Source organism: Venturia canescens, chromosome 8 (assembly GCF_019457755.1).
Source record: "Venturia canescens isolate UGA chromosome 8, ASM1945775v1, whole genome shotgun sequence".
Lineage (NCBI taxonomy): Eukaryota > Metazoa > Arthropoda > Insecta > Hymenoptera > Ichneumonidae > Venturia > Venturia canescens.
In genome coordinates, this window is record NC_057428.1 from 12248825 (window position 1) to 12265012 (window position 16188).

The window sequence follows — 16188 nt, forward strand, 5'->3', positions numbered from 1 at the left end:
GATTGCCATAACTTTATCGGTACACAAAAATGTACGAACTTAATCGTAAAAAATTATCATCATCCAATCAAATTATAAATAATTTATACCGCTAATAGTTAAGGCTAATATTTTTTTCATTTTTGATGAAAGTTTTTCATTTGGCAAGCCTATCTTACCAACGAAAGGTAGTGACGTGACATGATAGAAATTTAATAGGGTAGAATATGTCACGTTGTAGACATTTGTTTTATTTTTTTTTTTTTAATTTTTCTTCATTCTCATGGTACGGTCATAGCTGTGCTATTGAAAATAGTACTTTTGGAAACGAGTTTTTTAATTTATTGGCGTTGTTGGAGTCATACAAACAGCGTCTGTGTGTCTAAGCATCAGTCGGTGTTATCGACTGCAGCACGTAGAACGGGGATGAAAAGTGCGCAGGGTGAGCTTCATTCGCTAACTCGATGCTCCACCTGACCGTAAGTCGGTTTCGGTAAAATTATGAAAACTGATCGAGTTAAAGACACAGAATACTGTTTGATCGTTGGCAATTGAAAAATACATCATGATAATAAATCATGAATAAATAAACTAACAAATACATCGAGAATTTATGTGAAAAAAGTTGTGTTGTGAAATTCGATATATTATTGCCTACCTTAATATTTCAACGAAATTTCGTTTGCAGTAAAACGAATTGCTTAGATTCCTGAGACGATTGAATGCACGATAGCACTATGAAATAACTGTTCAAGTTGCAAGACAACTGAAAGATTATTTTATGAGCGTATCTCCATTAATCTTTTAATTAACCCTAGAACGCATGACTGGGGTGTGAGCACACCCCACGCGAACTTCAAACTACGCTCCCGTCCTAACAAGCGACATTATCGAATGATTATCGACGGATTTTTTTATATATAAATTCAATTGAAATTAGTTTTATCGTACATCATTCTTTTCGTTATAAAAAAACGAAGAAAATGGTGTAGGATAAAGTCAGTTTAGCATCGTAGGACCGGATTTATAAGCAGAAAAAAAGTGGGGTGCGTTCCAACCCCGGTCATGAGGTTGAGGGTATGAAAAAAGGCACATTAGGTGTAGGGTTAATATGCAATTTAATTGTGGTGGGAAACGAGAGCCACACGCTGGTCTCCATCTCCAAATCGTGCATTCATTTTCCATCTATCTCTCTGGCACTCACGTCTATCACTACCGACCAATAGATCACGCCATGTAACAGGCAACCTAGTGATGACGAACGTATCGCTGGTTCGCACAAGGACAAGGACAATGGCTGCTAAAAGTAAGTTTATACGAGTTCGTAATATGTACCAGATTTTGTTTATTGAAATACCAAGATCAGAATTTTTCATAATTATTTTATACGCTAAAAGTTATTCATCGTTGGAAGTTGATTCGTAATTGGTCTCCACTGAAATTGGGATTCGCGAGATATTTTCGGAGACATCGGAAAAAATGAAAAATAGAATTTCTCAATTTACCCTTTCACGCTGCTCGATTTGAGGTGCTTCGAGAGAGCTCAGTATTTCAATAGGTATAAAGATAAGAAAAAAATAAACTTCTAATTATTCAGTTTTTATGTTGTAACTCTTCGTCATTTTGTCCAATAAATCCTGTAGCAATTTCCTCAAGATCGACTTGCCCAAACGCACTATCGTCAAACAAAGTAACAGTGATGTCGCGAACAAAAGAAGAAGGACGATGAAAGGCGAGTAATATTGCAAATAAGTGATGTCTCTTCCGTGATACTGAAAGTGTTTGGAGTCTTGAAATTTCACGACGTGTTCCACACTCCAGACTGCTCGATCCATGGGTTTGACTAGCTCGTCTTTCGTTATGTCGGACATTCTTTTCATGTTCCGACGATATCTGGAATAAGAAAATTTTACGTTTGTCTCCAAAATCTGTTATCAGTATCAGAAATTTAAGAAGTTGCTAAATCTCTTCTCTCCAATTTTCTCATTGAAACATTTTCCATTTCGAGTTCGATTTGTTCGAGAAATGCGCTGTACATTTTTTGTTTAAAATAAATAGTATTTACTTTTCATTCGTGATTACTTCTGTGACGACTCGAACAATGGTCTCATTGGTCATCGTATCGACGTCGAGTGTAAGTCCGATTTCAGAGTCAAGAATTTTTCTCGCATTGAAATTTTGATCACCAAAAAAAGGTATAGCTATCACAGGCACAGCGTAGTGCACCGCTTCTTGCAAAGATTGCAGGCCTCCCTGCATCATGTATGCCAATACTTTGGGGTGAGCTGCAAAGGACAAAGAAATTTCGATATTAAATTCATAAAATTCTAGCGCAAAGTTATGAGTGCTGTACAAGTATATATATAGCATTATGAATATTATTATTAATATTGTGAGCGTACCAATATTTGAAAATGAGTAAAAAAATAGATGGAATGTAGCAACATCTGTTTGGAATTTATTGAAGTTTATTGGAGGCAATATGTCGATTTATATTTCATGCTTTCCTTCGAATACGAAAAACCTCATGAAAATTTTAAACCGGAAGGTCGTTATCAGTATTTTATTTAAAAATTCATCAATTGTTACGAAAAGGTGAAGGAAACCGTGCCTTTTTTAACCCAACCATTTAAAAATGATGAACTATCGAAAATACCTTAGTTCATCATTTTCTAAAATGATTAATTTCGTTGCAAACGAATTTGGAAGTAAAGTCCAACTTATTTTAGTGAATAACGATCGTTCCGGACTGGGTCACAATGACCCGGAGCTCGTCATCCAGGATTAATGGTTTTGTGACCATTTTTTGTTACGTTTGCTCGACAAAGCTGACAGAAACACAGGATAAACAAGACGAAGAGGAAAATCTAGTGGAAAAAGTATATTGAACTTGTCGAGTTTTTTTTGTCGTTGTGTAAAAGCCACGCGAAGCGAGCAAAGGACTCGACGTTTGTCTTACCGAGAACCGCTTGCTGGGGCACCCATTTTACAAATTTGATGTTGATCGCTCGAGCGAACTTGTCCCCGTTACTGCCATTCCCGTTTCCTTGTGTACCATCGCCCTGATGTTTCCACAGAATTCTTTGCTTCAACGAGCCAAGAGCATCCACTAGCGCGGTCAAAGAATCTGCGGGTAACTGGTGAGTTTGCAAATTTGAACCCAACGAAAAATAAACCACTCCGTTCTGCGAACCGTCCAAGAACTCCTGAATATCCTGCGGGATATAACAACAAACAAAAGGACTAAAGTAGCAAAGAGAAATTATAATGTCATTCCACTACCGTGTTGGGGACCCGCGTTTCATTTTAGCTTCAAATTTCTTCGAATTTTATGTACGATCGTTTTCATTACGTTTTCATAGTTATAAACTTCACATCGACAGCTTCTCGTCACTACGATTTTTGCTAGGAACCAAATAAAGTGGCTCGAGAACTCCTAAATTTTATTCGTATTTATTTGATTTCACGTGGGAGGCAAAAGAGGAAAAGGTTTTTAAAACACGCGATACGAGGGCACGTGCTTGATAAAAAGAAAAATGTCCATCAATCGACAAATTTCAAGTGCTTTCAGTGACTGCGTGGAAATTCAATGTGGGCCCGAACAAGAGAGATAAAAAGAGTGAAACTCGCTTTTTCATCTTTTTCACTGATGAAATATTTTGTAGTCAAAATGTTACTTTTATCATTTAGGGTTGTTAAAAATAATGAAATCACTCTTATTGAGCACGTGAACACAGCATTTTCTCTTTTTGTGTTGTTCACCAACGAAAAATAAATCGAGCGAAAGGACAAATTTCTTTTACGATCGAAAATACAATTCATAATTCGACAAATTTGATCTTCTTTCATTCAAAATGAACGAATGTTTTGCCACGGAATAAACGTGCTTTTCGGAAGTTTCTTAAATATTATTCCCGTACTTGAATCACAAACGAGGCGCAAGTCGAGAGTAATGAATAATTTAAAAAATTGGGGCATTGAAAATAACAGCGTGTTAATCAAGCCCAAACTTACTTCCGGCAAAGTTCCAGGTTTCTCTCCGATCTGCAAACTGTGAACTTCCACAACATTTGGTAAGAGTGGTTTAGGATAGCCGAATACGTGATTGTTGCCAAGTATAACGAGACTGAAATTCTTGTCGATCTCGTTCACACATGTGCCAGAAACGATTTTAGAAGCAATCTGTTGCGCTCTTGGTAAATGACAGTGCCTGTAGTAGAATCTCGTTGCAGCGGTGTACAGTAGATTGATTATACCTTCGATAGTGTTCATACGATTGCTGAAGTTGAAAGCCATGTCGGGATTGAGTATCGGATCATCCGGATTTCCTGGTGCATTAATTTTCATCGATTTTTATCGACCGATCAAGCATCTTCATTTCAAATGATTTTTTTTTACTTCTCATAATCGTTGCCGATTGTTTTATTTTCCAAAAGTTTCGAATCGATGGAAAATCCATTTTCATTATGTTTCGATCCCGAAGGAATCGCGCAAGGAGTGATTTGTACTCGCTATAAGTTTTAAAAAGCATACAAGCAAAAGCACTCGATATCGCATTAAGAATAATGAATTTAGCCGAGAGTGCGTGTTGGTTGAATCGACGTGAGACCGAGAATTCAATGGGAAGACATTTGATACACTTTGCAAAGAGTTTACGTCAATTTTCGCAGTGGCGAACGTCCGTAAGGGAAGCTCCGGGAAATACTAGTAGGGAGAGAAAAGGAAGGGGAGGGGGTGCAAGACGTCGAAGACGACGATGAAATGAGACGCGATGCTCTTGGTAAAGAGGGCGGCTCGAGTAAAGACCGCGCAAGCGAGAGCAATAAAGAGCCCTGCAACGGAAGCTATAGTTGTTGCAAAGTTCCAATTGGCAAGCGCCACTACTACCCGAAGGGAAACTGGGCTCCTGGGTAATTTCAACTCCGCTATATATATTTACCTCAAAATTCAACCAACCAGAAGTTCATATCTCTACTTACCCTGTTTTCTCTCCCTAAATATCATTTATATCGCTTGTATACCCGGAAATATGTGTTATAAATAATTATACGTTATTAACTTCCAATTTGGAAAGTTTTTTTATACGAAGATCTTCTATATGCACAAATGGGTGTAAAATATATTATTTTTCATTTCAACGATTAAAATCGAATAATTCGATTTTAATCCATTTTTAATAATTTATTTCTAGACCGAGTTAAGGTAGCTCATGCACGAAACGATTTTCTTAAGTCTTGAAATTCACACAGAATTTAAATAGGTCGACTGACACGCATATCAAATTTTAAGGGGTTTGTCTTATTGGCTATTGAGATAAACGTGTTTAAATATGAAAAAAAATACACAGGACTATGCATAAAAAATCGCTTCTCTTTCCATATAACGAATGAACGATTTTTACGAAGTTTATGAAAAAGTACACCGTAACAATGAAGGACATAATCAAAGTCTGGGAAAAAATTCGAAGCGATCGTCTTACTATTAATAAAGATATATTACGTTGAAGACTGAATGAAATTAGTAATGAGCACTTGTATAACCTCACATATTTCGGCATTTTGTTTCTTTTTGGCTTGACCCGTTCCTGTCGTAGCTGTCTGTCTTTTTATTAATACTTTTTTTTTTATTCATTTCCCTTCGTGTTTTACCTTTGCGCCCTCTAAAGCGATTTTTCACATAAAAAACTATAGTATTTTAGCCAGAGATGAATAGAATTTTGGGTTGAGTCAGTAATAGATCCTCGTTCAATTAATGGCTTGCAATTCGATTCGCCAAAAAATAAGTTGAAAAAATTTGTTTACAATATTGAATTAAAAACTCTGACATTAATTTAGAGTGATTATATCTTTAATTAGGAAGTAAAAATCGATCCAATTTAGACACATGCGTAAAATACGATACTACGGGCATGACCTAGCTTAAGGAGGGTGGATCACGAAATCAAAATAATCAGAATTTGATCAAATTTGGTGATAACATTCTTTAGCATCAAGTATACAAATGCAATTTTTTTCAAATTTTTTTACCACATGGTTATCGAATAATTGAGCATTAAATCGAAGTTCTTATGCACGAGATGTATAACTGTATACATGTAAACTCTATGCTTATACACGTGAACTTTAATGTTCAATTACTCGAGAGCTATGTGGTAGAACAATCTAAAAAAATTTATATTGTCTTATATATTTTTAAAGAATAAATTTACCAAATTTTATTAAATTCTTATCATTTTGAAATTCTTAATACTTTTAACATGGCTTCGCATGACAACGTTGTATCGTCGTGATCTACCCTCCTTAAGGATAAACGTTGATAAAATGTTTTTTGTTTAAAAATTGAATATCACTCCAAAAGCAACATTCGGGCAATGTAATTTCATTCCACAATGTGCAAAGGTACAAAAATGTTTCAACTGATGAGGTTTTTTTGGTTACAGTTTATTTACATATGAACGATGAAAATACTGAGGATCTTTTTTCACTCAATGATGTCGAAAAAATCAATTTCAACGCTGACTGATTATTAATGATCATACCATAAAAGGTTCATTTCGAAGCTTGAAGCTGGTGTATTCTTTCGTTATTGAAAGGTAATCAATTTTGTTGAACTGAGTTCATTCCAATAGGGAAAAAAATTATTGAAAAGTATTCGATTTCAAATCTGGTGTCACTATCGTTAATGTTTTGGGCCGGAAGTTCTATCTTTACAACTCATTTCTCAGATTTTAATCTTGAGAAGACTGCATAGACTATTAGCATTGTCGATCGAAGTAATCTCTCCTCAATATCTTGTATATTTGAAATATAGAATATCTTGAAATTGAAGACGAAGTAATGAAATTGCTGTCCCGTTTTGCAAAAGTAGGTCGTAAAATCATTTCCGGGGATTGCGATTATAATGAAAACATACTTTTCACTCTGGGCTAATACATTTACGACTTTCCCATGGTTATTTTGATGTTTCTTGTGAATTTAACAACTCGTTAGAACTCGGAGAGTTTTCTGCAATCGGAAAATTCAATTATGAAAAAGTTATTCTGCGATTTGTCGTATACAAAAGTTTTGACGGTTTTGGATTGAAAAGATGATGGAAATTCCGAGAATTACATTGTTTATTAAATTGCGAAAACTCTAAAAGTAGAAAAACACGTTGAGTGATCAGAAAATGTTGTTAAAAATTGACACCAATATTTCCCCCCTCTTTCTCTTTCTCACCCTTCCGATTGTTGTTTTCCTTTGACTTACCAACAGAATCCATGGCGTAAGGCAAGTTTCCAACGCTGAGAAATCCAATGAGAACAGGAAAATTGTATTTTTTCACGAGCGCATAATAACACTGGAACCACAGTTGCTCGATGACGATCGCATCGAAACTCTCGTTTTTTGACCTGTGTGTCCAATCAATGCATTCACGTTTTTTTATACAAAGCTGACTTTCATCTCTTGATCGGATTTCTCACAGATGCATGCAGCTTTTGCAATAATCCTCTACTCCGATATACGAAATCCTCACTTTCAATCGTGAAACAAATAAAAATCTGTCGACTAACCAAATAATTTAATGGAAATATTGATGGGAAGGCTACTGCATAAACATTGGTTGGCTTATGAACATTTGAATGAAACGTGGTCGACACTGACAAGTCTGGGGAATTCGACCATATTATTTTTGTCAAGGTGTACTTTTTGTAAATTCTGATTGAAATGTCTGCTCGTGAATTTTGTTCGAAATATGAAGTGAAGGCTCAAATTTTTTGTAAATTATCATAAATTATACTTCGCGCATGAACGATCTGCGCGCAGTTAAAGAGAGATGAAAAATCACGTGGTAACGGGGTTGCATAACACGTGAAAAGGGAAGCATAAAAATGAATTTTTATAAAAGTTTAAACGAACGCAGTGAGGTTTTCCCATCGCTTGACAGTGTCTTTCTAGCATTAAATCAAACCGCAATTTTTATAACGCATTCATGAAAACTCGCTTTTCCAGCCAGTCATATCAGAGCATCCAACGTTATTATGGAGATTGAAAAATTACGTAAATTAGTTTGAACACCGACTCGTTTTTTTGGTGTTGCTTTCGTTCCGGGAGAACAAGCGAGTAAAAATTTGCTTCAAACCAGCTCGGGATATTCGCACTAATTTAATATTAAATATACGCCATTTTTATGAATCGGAATTACTTAATTAGATTCTGAACCGCTACGCTGCGTATCTGTTCCTCACACACTTCGTTCGACTCCATCATGTTTCTTCGCAAAAGTTCGAAAGCTCCGACGTGTCTGTGGACGAAAACAAATAAGAAATCATCTGCATCCGGTTACTTTTTGTTGAAACTGAATCAATTTAGATTTTTTCATTCAATGTCCTTGCAAATTAATTAAACTTGAACTGAAACGCACAAATGTTAGGAAATCACTTTATCTAATTGATATTAATATTTTTCTCTAGGACATGAAAAAAATAATTGAATGAGAAGAAATGTTGGAAGATAAAACTCAGATTTTTAGGAACATTCGTCACTCGCACTCTTATTACACAAGTATTTGCTCTCTTCGAGGTCTTACCTCAAACCGGTACAATCCTTTTTTCGATAAGTAAACGAGACGTCAATGTCACGATAGTTCTCCACGGTTTCCTGTGCCAATTTTCAAACAATGTCACTATTTGATGGTTTATAGAAAAAGGATAGTTGAGTGCTTGAAGCTGGTGTATTCTTTTGTTATTGAAAGGTAATCAATTTTGTTGAACTGAGTTCATTCCAATAGGGAAAAAAATTATTGAAAAGTATTCGATTTCAAATCTGGTGTCACTATCGTTAATGTTTTGGGCCGGAAGTTCTATCTTTACAACTCATTTCTCAGATTTTAATCTTGAGAAGACTGCATAGACTATTAGCATTGTCGATCGAAGTAATCTCTCCTCAATATCTTGTATATTTGAAATATAGAATATCTTGAAATTGAAGACGAAGTAATGAAATTGCTATCCCGTTTTGCAAAAGTAGGTCGTAAAATCATTTTTTTTTCATTTTCTACTTCCGGGGATTGCGATTATAATGAAAACATACTTTTCACTCTGGGCTAATACATTGACGTCAATGTCACGATAGTTCTCCACGGTTTCCTGTGCCAATTTTCAAACAATGTCACTATTTGATGGTTTATAGAAAAAGGATAGTTGAATATTTTCAAGCAAATCGAATGGCTCGAAAAAATGTTGGTGGCAGAGAAAATCATTTAGTTTCGAAACTTTTGTGACATTTTTTGAACCCAAGTTGAGCAGTGTGCGAAAAATTTTCCTTCGTCTATGAGTCGTATAAACTTTTGTTAATAAAAGCGTGTTGCTACGATACGACGAAGTGAAAAAATCATCATCTTTCACATAAATTAATAAATATATGCATAGGCTTGACTTTACTGATGTGCTGAATGCGCTATAAAGTGTGTGTGCGTATAGTTCACGAAAATCTACGACCGCAGTAGGCAGATGCAGAGATGAGGGTGCGCCTGTTACGAAAGAGAAATGTTAGTAGGAGTAAATTGAAGTTGGTCTAAGTTTGTGTAACTTTCAACTCAAGTTTAGGGAGACAGAATAAGGGAGAGGGAGAGCAAGAGAGAGAGAGAGGGAGAGAGAAGGTAGTCATCCTTGCCTTAAGGGATATAGTCAAGAAGATCAAGAAAGAGTCAGAGAATCCTTCGACTACAGAGGGAACGCACGAAAGAGTGAATAAGAAGAAGAAGAAGAAGAACCATGAGAAATAGAGTAGGTTGTAAAATACGAGAGGGTGAGATAACACGAGGAAGAGAAACGAGTGGAGATGATGGGGACTGAGTCGGACATCCGTTTGAGATATACTCCGAGAACTTTTATTTTCTTCTCTATTCTCTTCCTGCTCTTTTTTCTAGCACATATATGCGTTTTTTCTACTCCAACTTCCTCCTTGTTCCTTTCGTCTGTGCACGTATATATTGGCGCTCCATGCTACGCTTGAAAATGGGAATTGTTTTATTGAAAAATTTAAATAATTCACGAAACGTAATGTTTTCACATCAATTCGGTAGCAAACCCACTGACAAGGGAGCTTTATCAGCTGGCAACGTTTTTGCATCATCGATTTATTTGTTTCTTCTCTTCACGCCGTATTATCTCGTTCGATTTATTCACTCCTCATTGTTTCCGTCCTCCGAATGATTGAACGGATTTTTTAAAGATTTATTTTAGTCGGAAAGTCGATTCGTTTATCAAAATGGGAGGAATATTTCAGGAATATTCTCAAGCGAGCCAGAGCTCTGTTGTCACATCATTATTATCGTTTTTCGATCGTAATTGAATAAAAAAAACTTAGTTGAAAAGATGACGAAAGATTTTTGCGAATTACTCGGATAAAGAGAGAGTCGGATTGATTTCTACGACGAGAACGAAACGGTATAAGTATAGTCATCGGTGGAGCACGAGAGAAAAGAGAGTCAAAGTCGAAAGGCGTTCATCATCTTTCGCCAAGACACGACGAAAGTTCTCCACGTTGAATGGCTCGGAAGAAAAGTTTGGCCCGGCCGATGGTAACAGCAAAAGTCTAAGTGTTGGAACCTCCTATGTCAAGGGTGGGAATGGCACAGAGGAAGAGAGAAAGAGAGAGAAGTTCAAGAGGCAGGGACACGCGGATTGAGATAATTGTCGTCAAGACGAAAGATTCTCAGCGTGCCGGCTGGCTCACGTTCTTCCATTCTATTCTTTTTTTTATTCTTTTCCATTTTCCCTCTTTCTTATTTCTCACTTTTTCCGACTCGCGGAACGCCCTTCGGCTCATTCGACCGTTTGCGACGACAGATTTGTCTTATAAATGTCCTCGTCAACCACTCCGGGATCGAGAAAATTAATATTGTCGATTTGATTACAGTCATCGCCAGCTCATGCACCTGACGTTCGTCCCACTCGATTTTATCGATATCCAGCCCTTTTTCGTTCTCCAGAGATTTTTTATTCAAATCCAACGATAAACGTACTTTTCCCAATTGATTTTCAAACCATTCCACAGCACATTTACAATGTTCGTTCAGTATTTTCGATCTGTTACTCCCATCAAACCATTCCTCACTCGATTAATGATCAATGGAAAAAAACTACCAAAGTTTATTGATAAAAGTGATGAATTTTTGGCGACTTACCTTTAATGGGATCGGCGATATAACAGTAACTCGATGCCCGCGAGCAGCGAGTGCCTTCATAAGAGCTTGAAATGGTTGTTGATGACTGTAACTTGGACTCGGGCAAATTCCCAATATTTTGAAGCCCCAAGAAACGTTAATGATGAGCAACAATACCACACAAACGCGCAGAAGCCACATAACGAAAAGTTTAATGTAAAAATAGTAGAATGAAAATTGATCAAACTTGGCAACTTTTCGACGATGCCTTCGGTTCAAAATTTCAACTACGAATGATCCAATTCAGTTCGCTCGAAGTAGCGTAATGAACCTTTCATACCGTGATGTCTACTCGAACGCAATTAAGAATTGAGATACGCTTGGAGAACAGACGGATCTTTGTGGCGGGTTCGATAAATGGATGATGCCAAACGCGTCTTCGAATTACGTAGCTGAAGATAGCGTTCATTGTTGAATTGTTAAGTAAAACAGTCGCGTTGGAAGAGTTTTTATGATTCAATGGACTGGTTTCACATCTCCTTATCGACGATAATGATCGTTCGGTTAACATAAATTGCAAACTATCCAAAGGAATTAATACTCTGTCCAGGAAGCTCGTATTGAAAAAAAGGAGATTCTGAGTCCGAGAAAACTCAAACCATAATTAACGCATTTGTCCTTTAGCGTTTCTCGTATTTTTTAAAAAAATTTTTCAAACTCCCAGAGAGTGTACCGAAGCTTCAGGTATCTTTCTTTCACCATAAATAATGGAGAACTTGGTCTATAGCTACGTTGCTTACATCAGAGAGAGAGAGAGAGAGAGAGAGAGAGAGAGAGAGAGAGAGAGAGAGAGAGAGAGAGAGAGAGAGAGAGAGAGAGACGAGTGCGGCAATGGGGGGGAGCGAGTATTTGCGGAAACAAAAAGGTCTTTCTCGGAGCGGCAGGGTAGCCGTCAAGGCTAAAGGAGAAAGGAGAGGAAGGAGAATAAGGTGGAAAAAAGAGAGAAGAAAAACGAAACCAATCTTATTTTCTACCTCAGTCCTGTAACCCTTGTGTATCTTCATCCCTTGTACGATATACTTATTCCTCCACCGCCTTCGAGTCCCTCGTTTTTCCCTTTTGTTTCTACCTTCTCCTTTAGCCCCCTCGCCGTCCGCCTCTCCCCGTACATATATAAACGCGTTGCTCTGTTTCTGAACGAAGACGAAGAGCTTGGATTATCACGGCATAACTTTACCGCGAAGCCATTTTTTTCTCTTCCTTCTACCCCCGGCGCAACTTTTATATTTCGATCTTACGCGAAGAGAATTTTCTTCTCACTTGTTTTCCCGCCTATTTCTCTTCTTTTCCTATACATTTTCACCTACTTTTCGCTCCTTCTTCGTTTTTTTCTTTTTTCCCTCCTCTTATTCCGCTTCTTTCCAGACATCACCCTCGAATTTCCAAGACCCTTTCGCTTCGGGGCTAATGGTCCAGACCGTCAGCCAATTTCTTCTGTAGTCGTCCATTCACACCAAACACTATATACCGAAAGACCATTCCCTTCATATAACCAACTGCCGCGTTACGCACGTGGAAAAATCGTAAAAGTAATAGGCCGTCCGGTTAAATAAGCAGCGCGAACCGAGCTGAGCAGAGACCTCGAGATAAAAACTCTTCAGGAGAGACGAACTTTTTCTTTTCTTTACCTTTTATTCTCGTGATACTTTTCTCCATTTTCTATTCTCGTACCTTCATACCGGAGGAATAGACATGCTTTTTGAGTTGCAGTAGATTTTCAACGAGAAGTAGTTTATGGGCACGTCCGGCTCATCGGAAATTCTATATGCAGATGACACATTGCCATGTTGAGTAAACTGTGAACTCTCGACCTCAGGATCTTCCTTCTAATTTCATCGTAACATTCTGAATGACAATTAATTCATAGACCCACTTTTGTCGTGGGTTCAATAATCGAATTGTTGCGATAACGACGTAAAGCAATTTGAAACAGAGACTCGAGACTATGATTTATGCTTCATCCATAATGTAACCGAGGCGCTGTATTTAATTTGGGGCATTTGATGTTTCGCGACACGCCGTTATTACGAGAAAAGATTTTTTCCATCGTTTTCTCTGCGTGGAGTTATTAATTCTTGCTTTCCTCATACAATATTTTACACTTTTCAAACTGTAAAAAGAAGAAAATAATTAAGAGTGTCATACCGGATAACCCATTATAATTAATTTGCTGTAAGCGGATTACAACTTGTTCACAGCCCGATTATTCGCCATTGCCTTCAATGGCCGAGTAATCTATCAGAACTTAAGGCTGAGCCATTCGGAAAAGTGGCCTGAGGCCACCGAAACTTTATCCATAATGTTTCCCGAGTCGTATGCTCAGGTTGGGGCTACGAATGCGTCGGGATTCGCCTCCATTAAGGCATCGCGCATTCTCTCTCTAAGCCTTTTGGAATCTCTACTTTGCTCTCTCCCTCTTCTTCGTACCAAAACACTGTGTTGGTTGGGATGAAATACAGCGTGTGTTACGTGATACAGTGCGTAATATAATATAATGCCTGGAAGCGGTCACGACTCGTATACAATAGTTGACCCGAGCGTCTTTCAAGCCTCTCGGCTGATGCCCCTGGGCTCAACACACACTGCTTCAAGTCCCACCAGCTGACAAACATCACGAGAAGCGTCAGAGTCGCTTCTTCATGGTGTTTGTGGTTTCTCGTGTGCCCTTAACGCTGGATCCTGTCGAGGATATGTGTCAGGTACAGCGTCAGGAGAACGAGCATGTTCTACTTGGGCAGGGACACACTTTGCTTCGTGTCTCTTCGTCTTTGTGCTCACGTATCGCTCCCTTTTTCCGGGTCTTTTCTGTCGCGCTACAGGGCTGAATTTATAGAAAAAACGTGTGCTCATCTCACGGATAAGTAAATTTCATTCAGCCTTCCATGACAAAAGAATTCGTTCATGAATTGATACCCACGAATGAAACTGACAACTGATTTTTCACTCGTGCAACTGATTTCATTTTTCTCTCGTTCCAACAACATCGAAGGTATGCTTGTTCTGAGGGCAAAACGAAATTTTTAGTGGCATGAAAAATGTTGTACTTGTACTCTGCGAGATATCACCTGCCATTCCGAGGGAGGTGTTTCCGAAATTTACACAGCAGAAGCTACTCTCGCTTTGCGGATAGTGTCAAGTGCAACACGCAGTCAGCTTCACTTGCACACGAGATTTTAAGAGTCTCTTCTCAACCACGGAATCTTGCAATCCATTCATCTCTCTCTTTCTCTCGCCCGCTCACTCATCCTATTTCTCGGTTTATCCGTCCTCTCTTCGCTCCTTTCGGGCTCCGTATATGGGCCAACATTTCTTCTGCTCTTTTCTTTCTCTTCTCGCTCTGTATAAACCTCGTGGCTGTTGAGCCCCTTGAAAGAGCTTGCAACTCTCCGAGGGCCCTCATACGTCTACGTCGAGTGTTTAGATAAACGAGTGAAAAAAATGTCTGCTTGCTTATGGCATACTTTTCGAGGGATTTAATCATTCGCGGGGCTCAAATCATCTCTTTCTCTATTGTACTCTTCGCTGCCCAGACATTTTTCTTTAAATAATAACGCGACACACTGTTTCAAACGCAATTTGTTTGACTCTCCAGGAATTATAAAACTTCGTATTATATTTCAGAATTTTCTTCGTAGTTAAGAAGCACTTCATTCAGTCATGAAGTTCATTTGAAGTGACACGACCAGCTCCGACGGTCGTTTAAATTAAGCACTTTGCACTGTCGTATTACGGTTTTCGTCTCACTTACCTTATTCACTGATAAACCGAAGCTCAAGTAGAATATTGGACGGTATTCACGCACTCGTGCTTGATATGTTTTCATTAAGGTAGTTCATGCACGAAACGATTTTCTTAAGAAAGTCTTGAAATTTACACAGAGTTTAAATGGGTAGTCGACTGATACGCGTATCAAATTTTGAAGAATTCGTCTTATTGGTTATTTAGATAAACGTGTTTAAATATGAAGAAAAATACACAGGGTTTTAAGGACTGTGCGTAAAAAATCGTTTCTCTTTCCATATAACGAATGAACGCTTCTTACGAAGTTTATGAAAAAGTACAAGATAAGAATTGAGTACGTAATGAAAGTTTGGGAAAAAATTCGAGACGATTGTCTTACTAGTGATAAAAATATGTTACCTTAAAGATTGAAAGAAATTGGTAATGAGAACTCGTATAACCTCACATTTGCTTATTTCAACATTTTGTTTCTTCCTGGCTTGGCCCATTCCTGTCATAGCCTTTTGTCTTTTTATTAATACTTTTTTCTTGATCCATTTCCCTTTGCGCTCTCTAAAGCAATTTTTTACATAAAGAACTATAGTATTTTCGCCAGGAACGAATGAAATTTGGGGTTCAGTCAGTGATGGATCCCCGATTAATTAATGGCCTGTAGTTTCATTCGCCATGAGTTACGTTGAAAAAATGTATTTACAATTTCGAATTAATAACTCTGACAATAATTTAAAGTTATTATATCTTTAATTAGGGAATAAAAATCGATCAAATTGAAACACCCATAAAGTACGATTCTTCGGGCATGGTCTACCTTAAATATCCAGAGGGTAACAGGTGGATGAGAACATCTACGTATAATCTTGCGATACGGAGCTTGACCCAAACTTAATCCATGAAAGACTCGTCCTTATCTAATTCAATAGAACCGAGCTTAACTTGCTACCATCGCCAAACAACGGTGTGAAGTTTCGCCCAAGAATCACCACCGCTATGTCCACAAAAGTTAACGATAGCTATTCTATTCTCGAAGTTTACGAAAAAAAAAAGGAAGAAAAGGAAAAACTCGAGGAAGAAACGAGGAGGTGAACTCTGCTTCTATCAATCCTCTTAGTAGCGTGCTCGTTGTTAAGTACGTTAACGTCGTTATACGCCATTTACGTGCCCACAAACTCATTCATACCCTCCCCACATTTTTATTTCTTCTTATTTCATTTTTTATTCATTTTTTCTTTTCGTTTTTTCTTCTCTCATATAATGCTCTCT

At 37.7% G+C, this 16188-nt stretch overlaps 1 protein-coding gene across 1 annotated transcript; it reads right to left on the reverse strand.

The window, feature by feature from the left end:
* Positions 1-1304: 1304 nt before the first annotated feature.
* LOC122414951 (UDP-glucosyltransferase 2-like) lies at positions 1305-11434 on the reverse strand. Its single transcript, XM_043426651.1, has 8 exons — positions 11149-11434; positions 8548-8618; positions 8164-8262; positions 7227-7369; positions 3994-4307; positions 2939-3194; positions 2045-2264; positions 1305-1872 (listed from the first exon to the last, which is right to left on the reverse strand). The coding sequence occupies exons 1-8, from the start codon at positions 11326-11328 to the stop codon at positions 1569-1571; spliced, it is 1587 nt and encodes a 528-aa protein (XP_043282586.1). The 5' UTR covers positions 11329-11434; the 3' UTR covers positions 1305-1568.
* Between the last annotated feature and the right edge of the window lie 4754 nt (positions 11435-16188).

Coding starts and splice junctions, on each gene's coding strand:
- LOC122414951 (XM_043426651.1), bottom strand. CDS start 11,328: ATGTGGCTTCTGCGCGTTTGTGTGGTATTGTTGCTCATCATTAACGTT. Junction 8,619..11,148: donor TATCGCCGATCCCATTAAAG/GTAAGTCGCCAA, acceptor AAATTGGCACAG/GAAACCGTGGAGAACTATCG. Junction 2,265..2,938: donor GCCCCAGCAAGCGGTTCTCG/GTAAGACAAACG, acceptor TGTCCTTTGCAG/CTCACCCCAAAGTATTGGCA.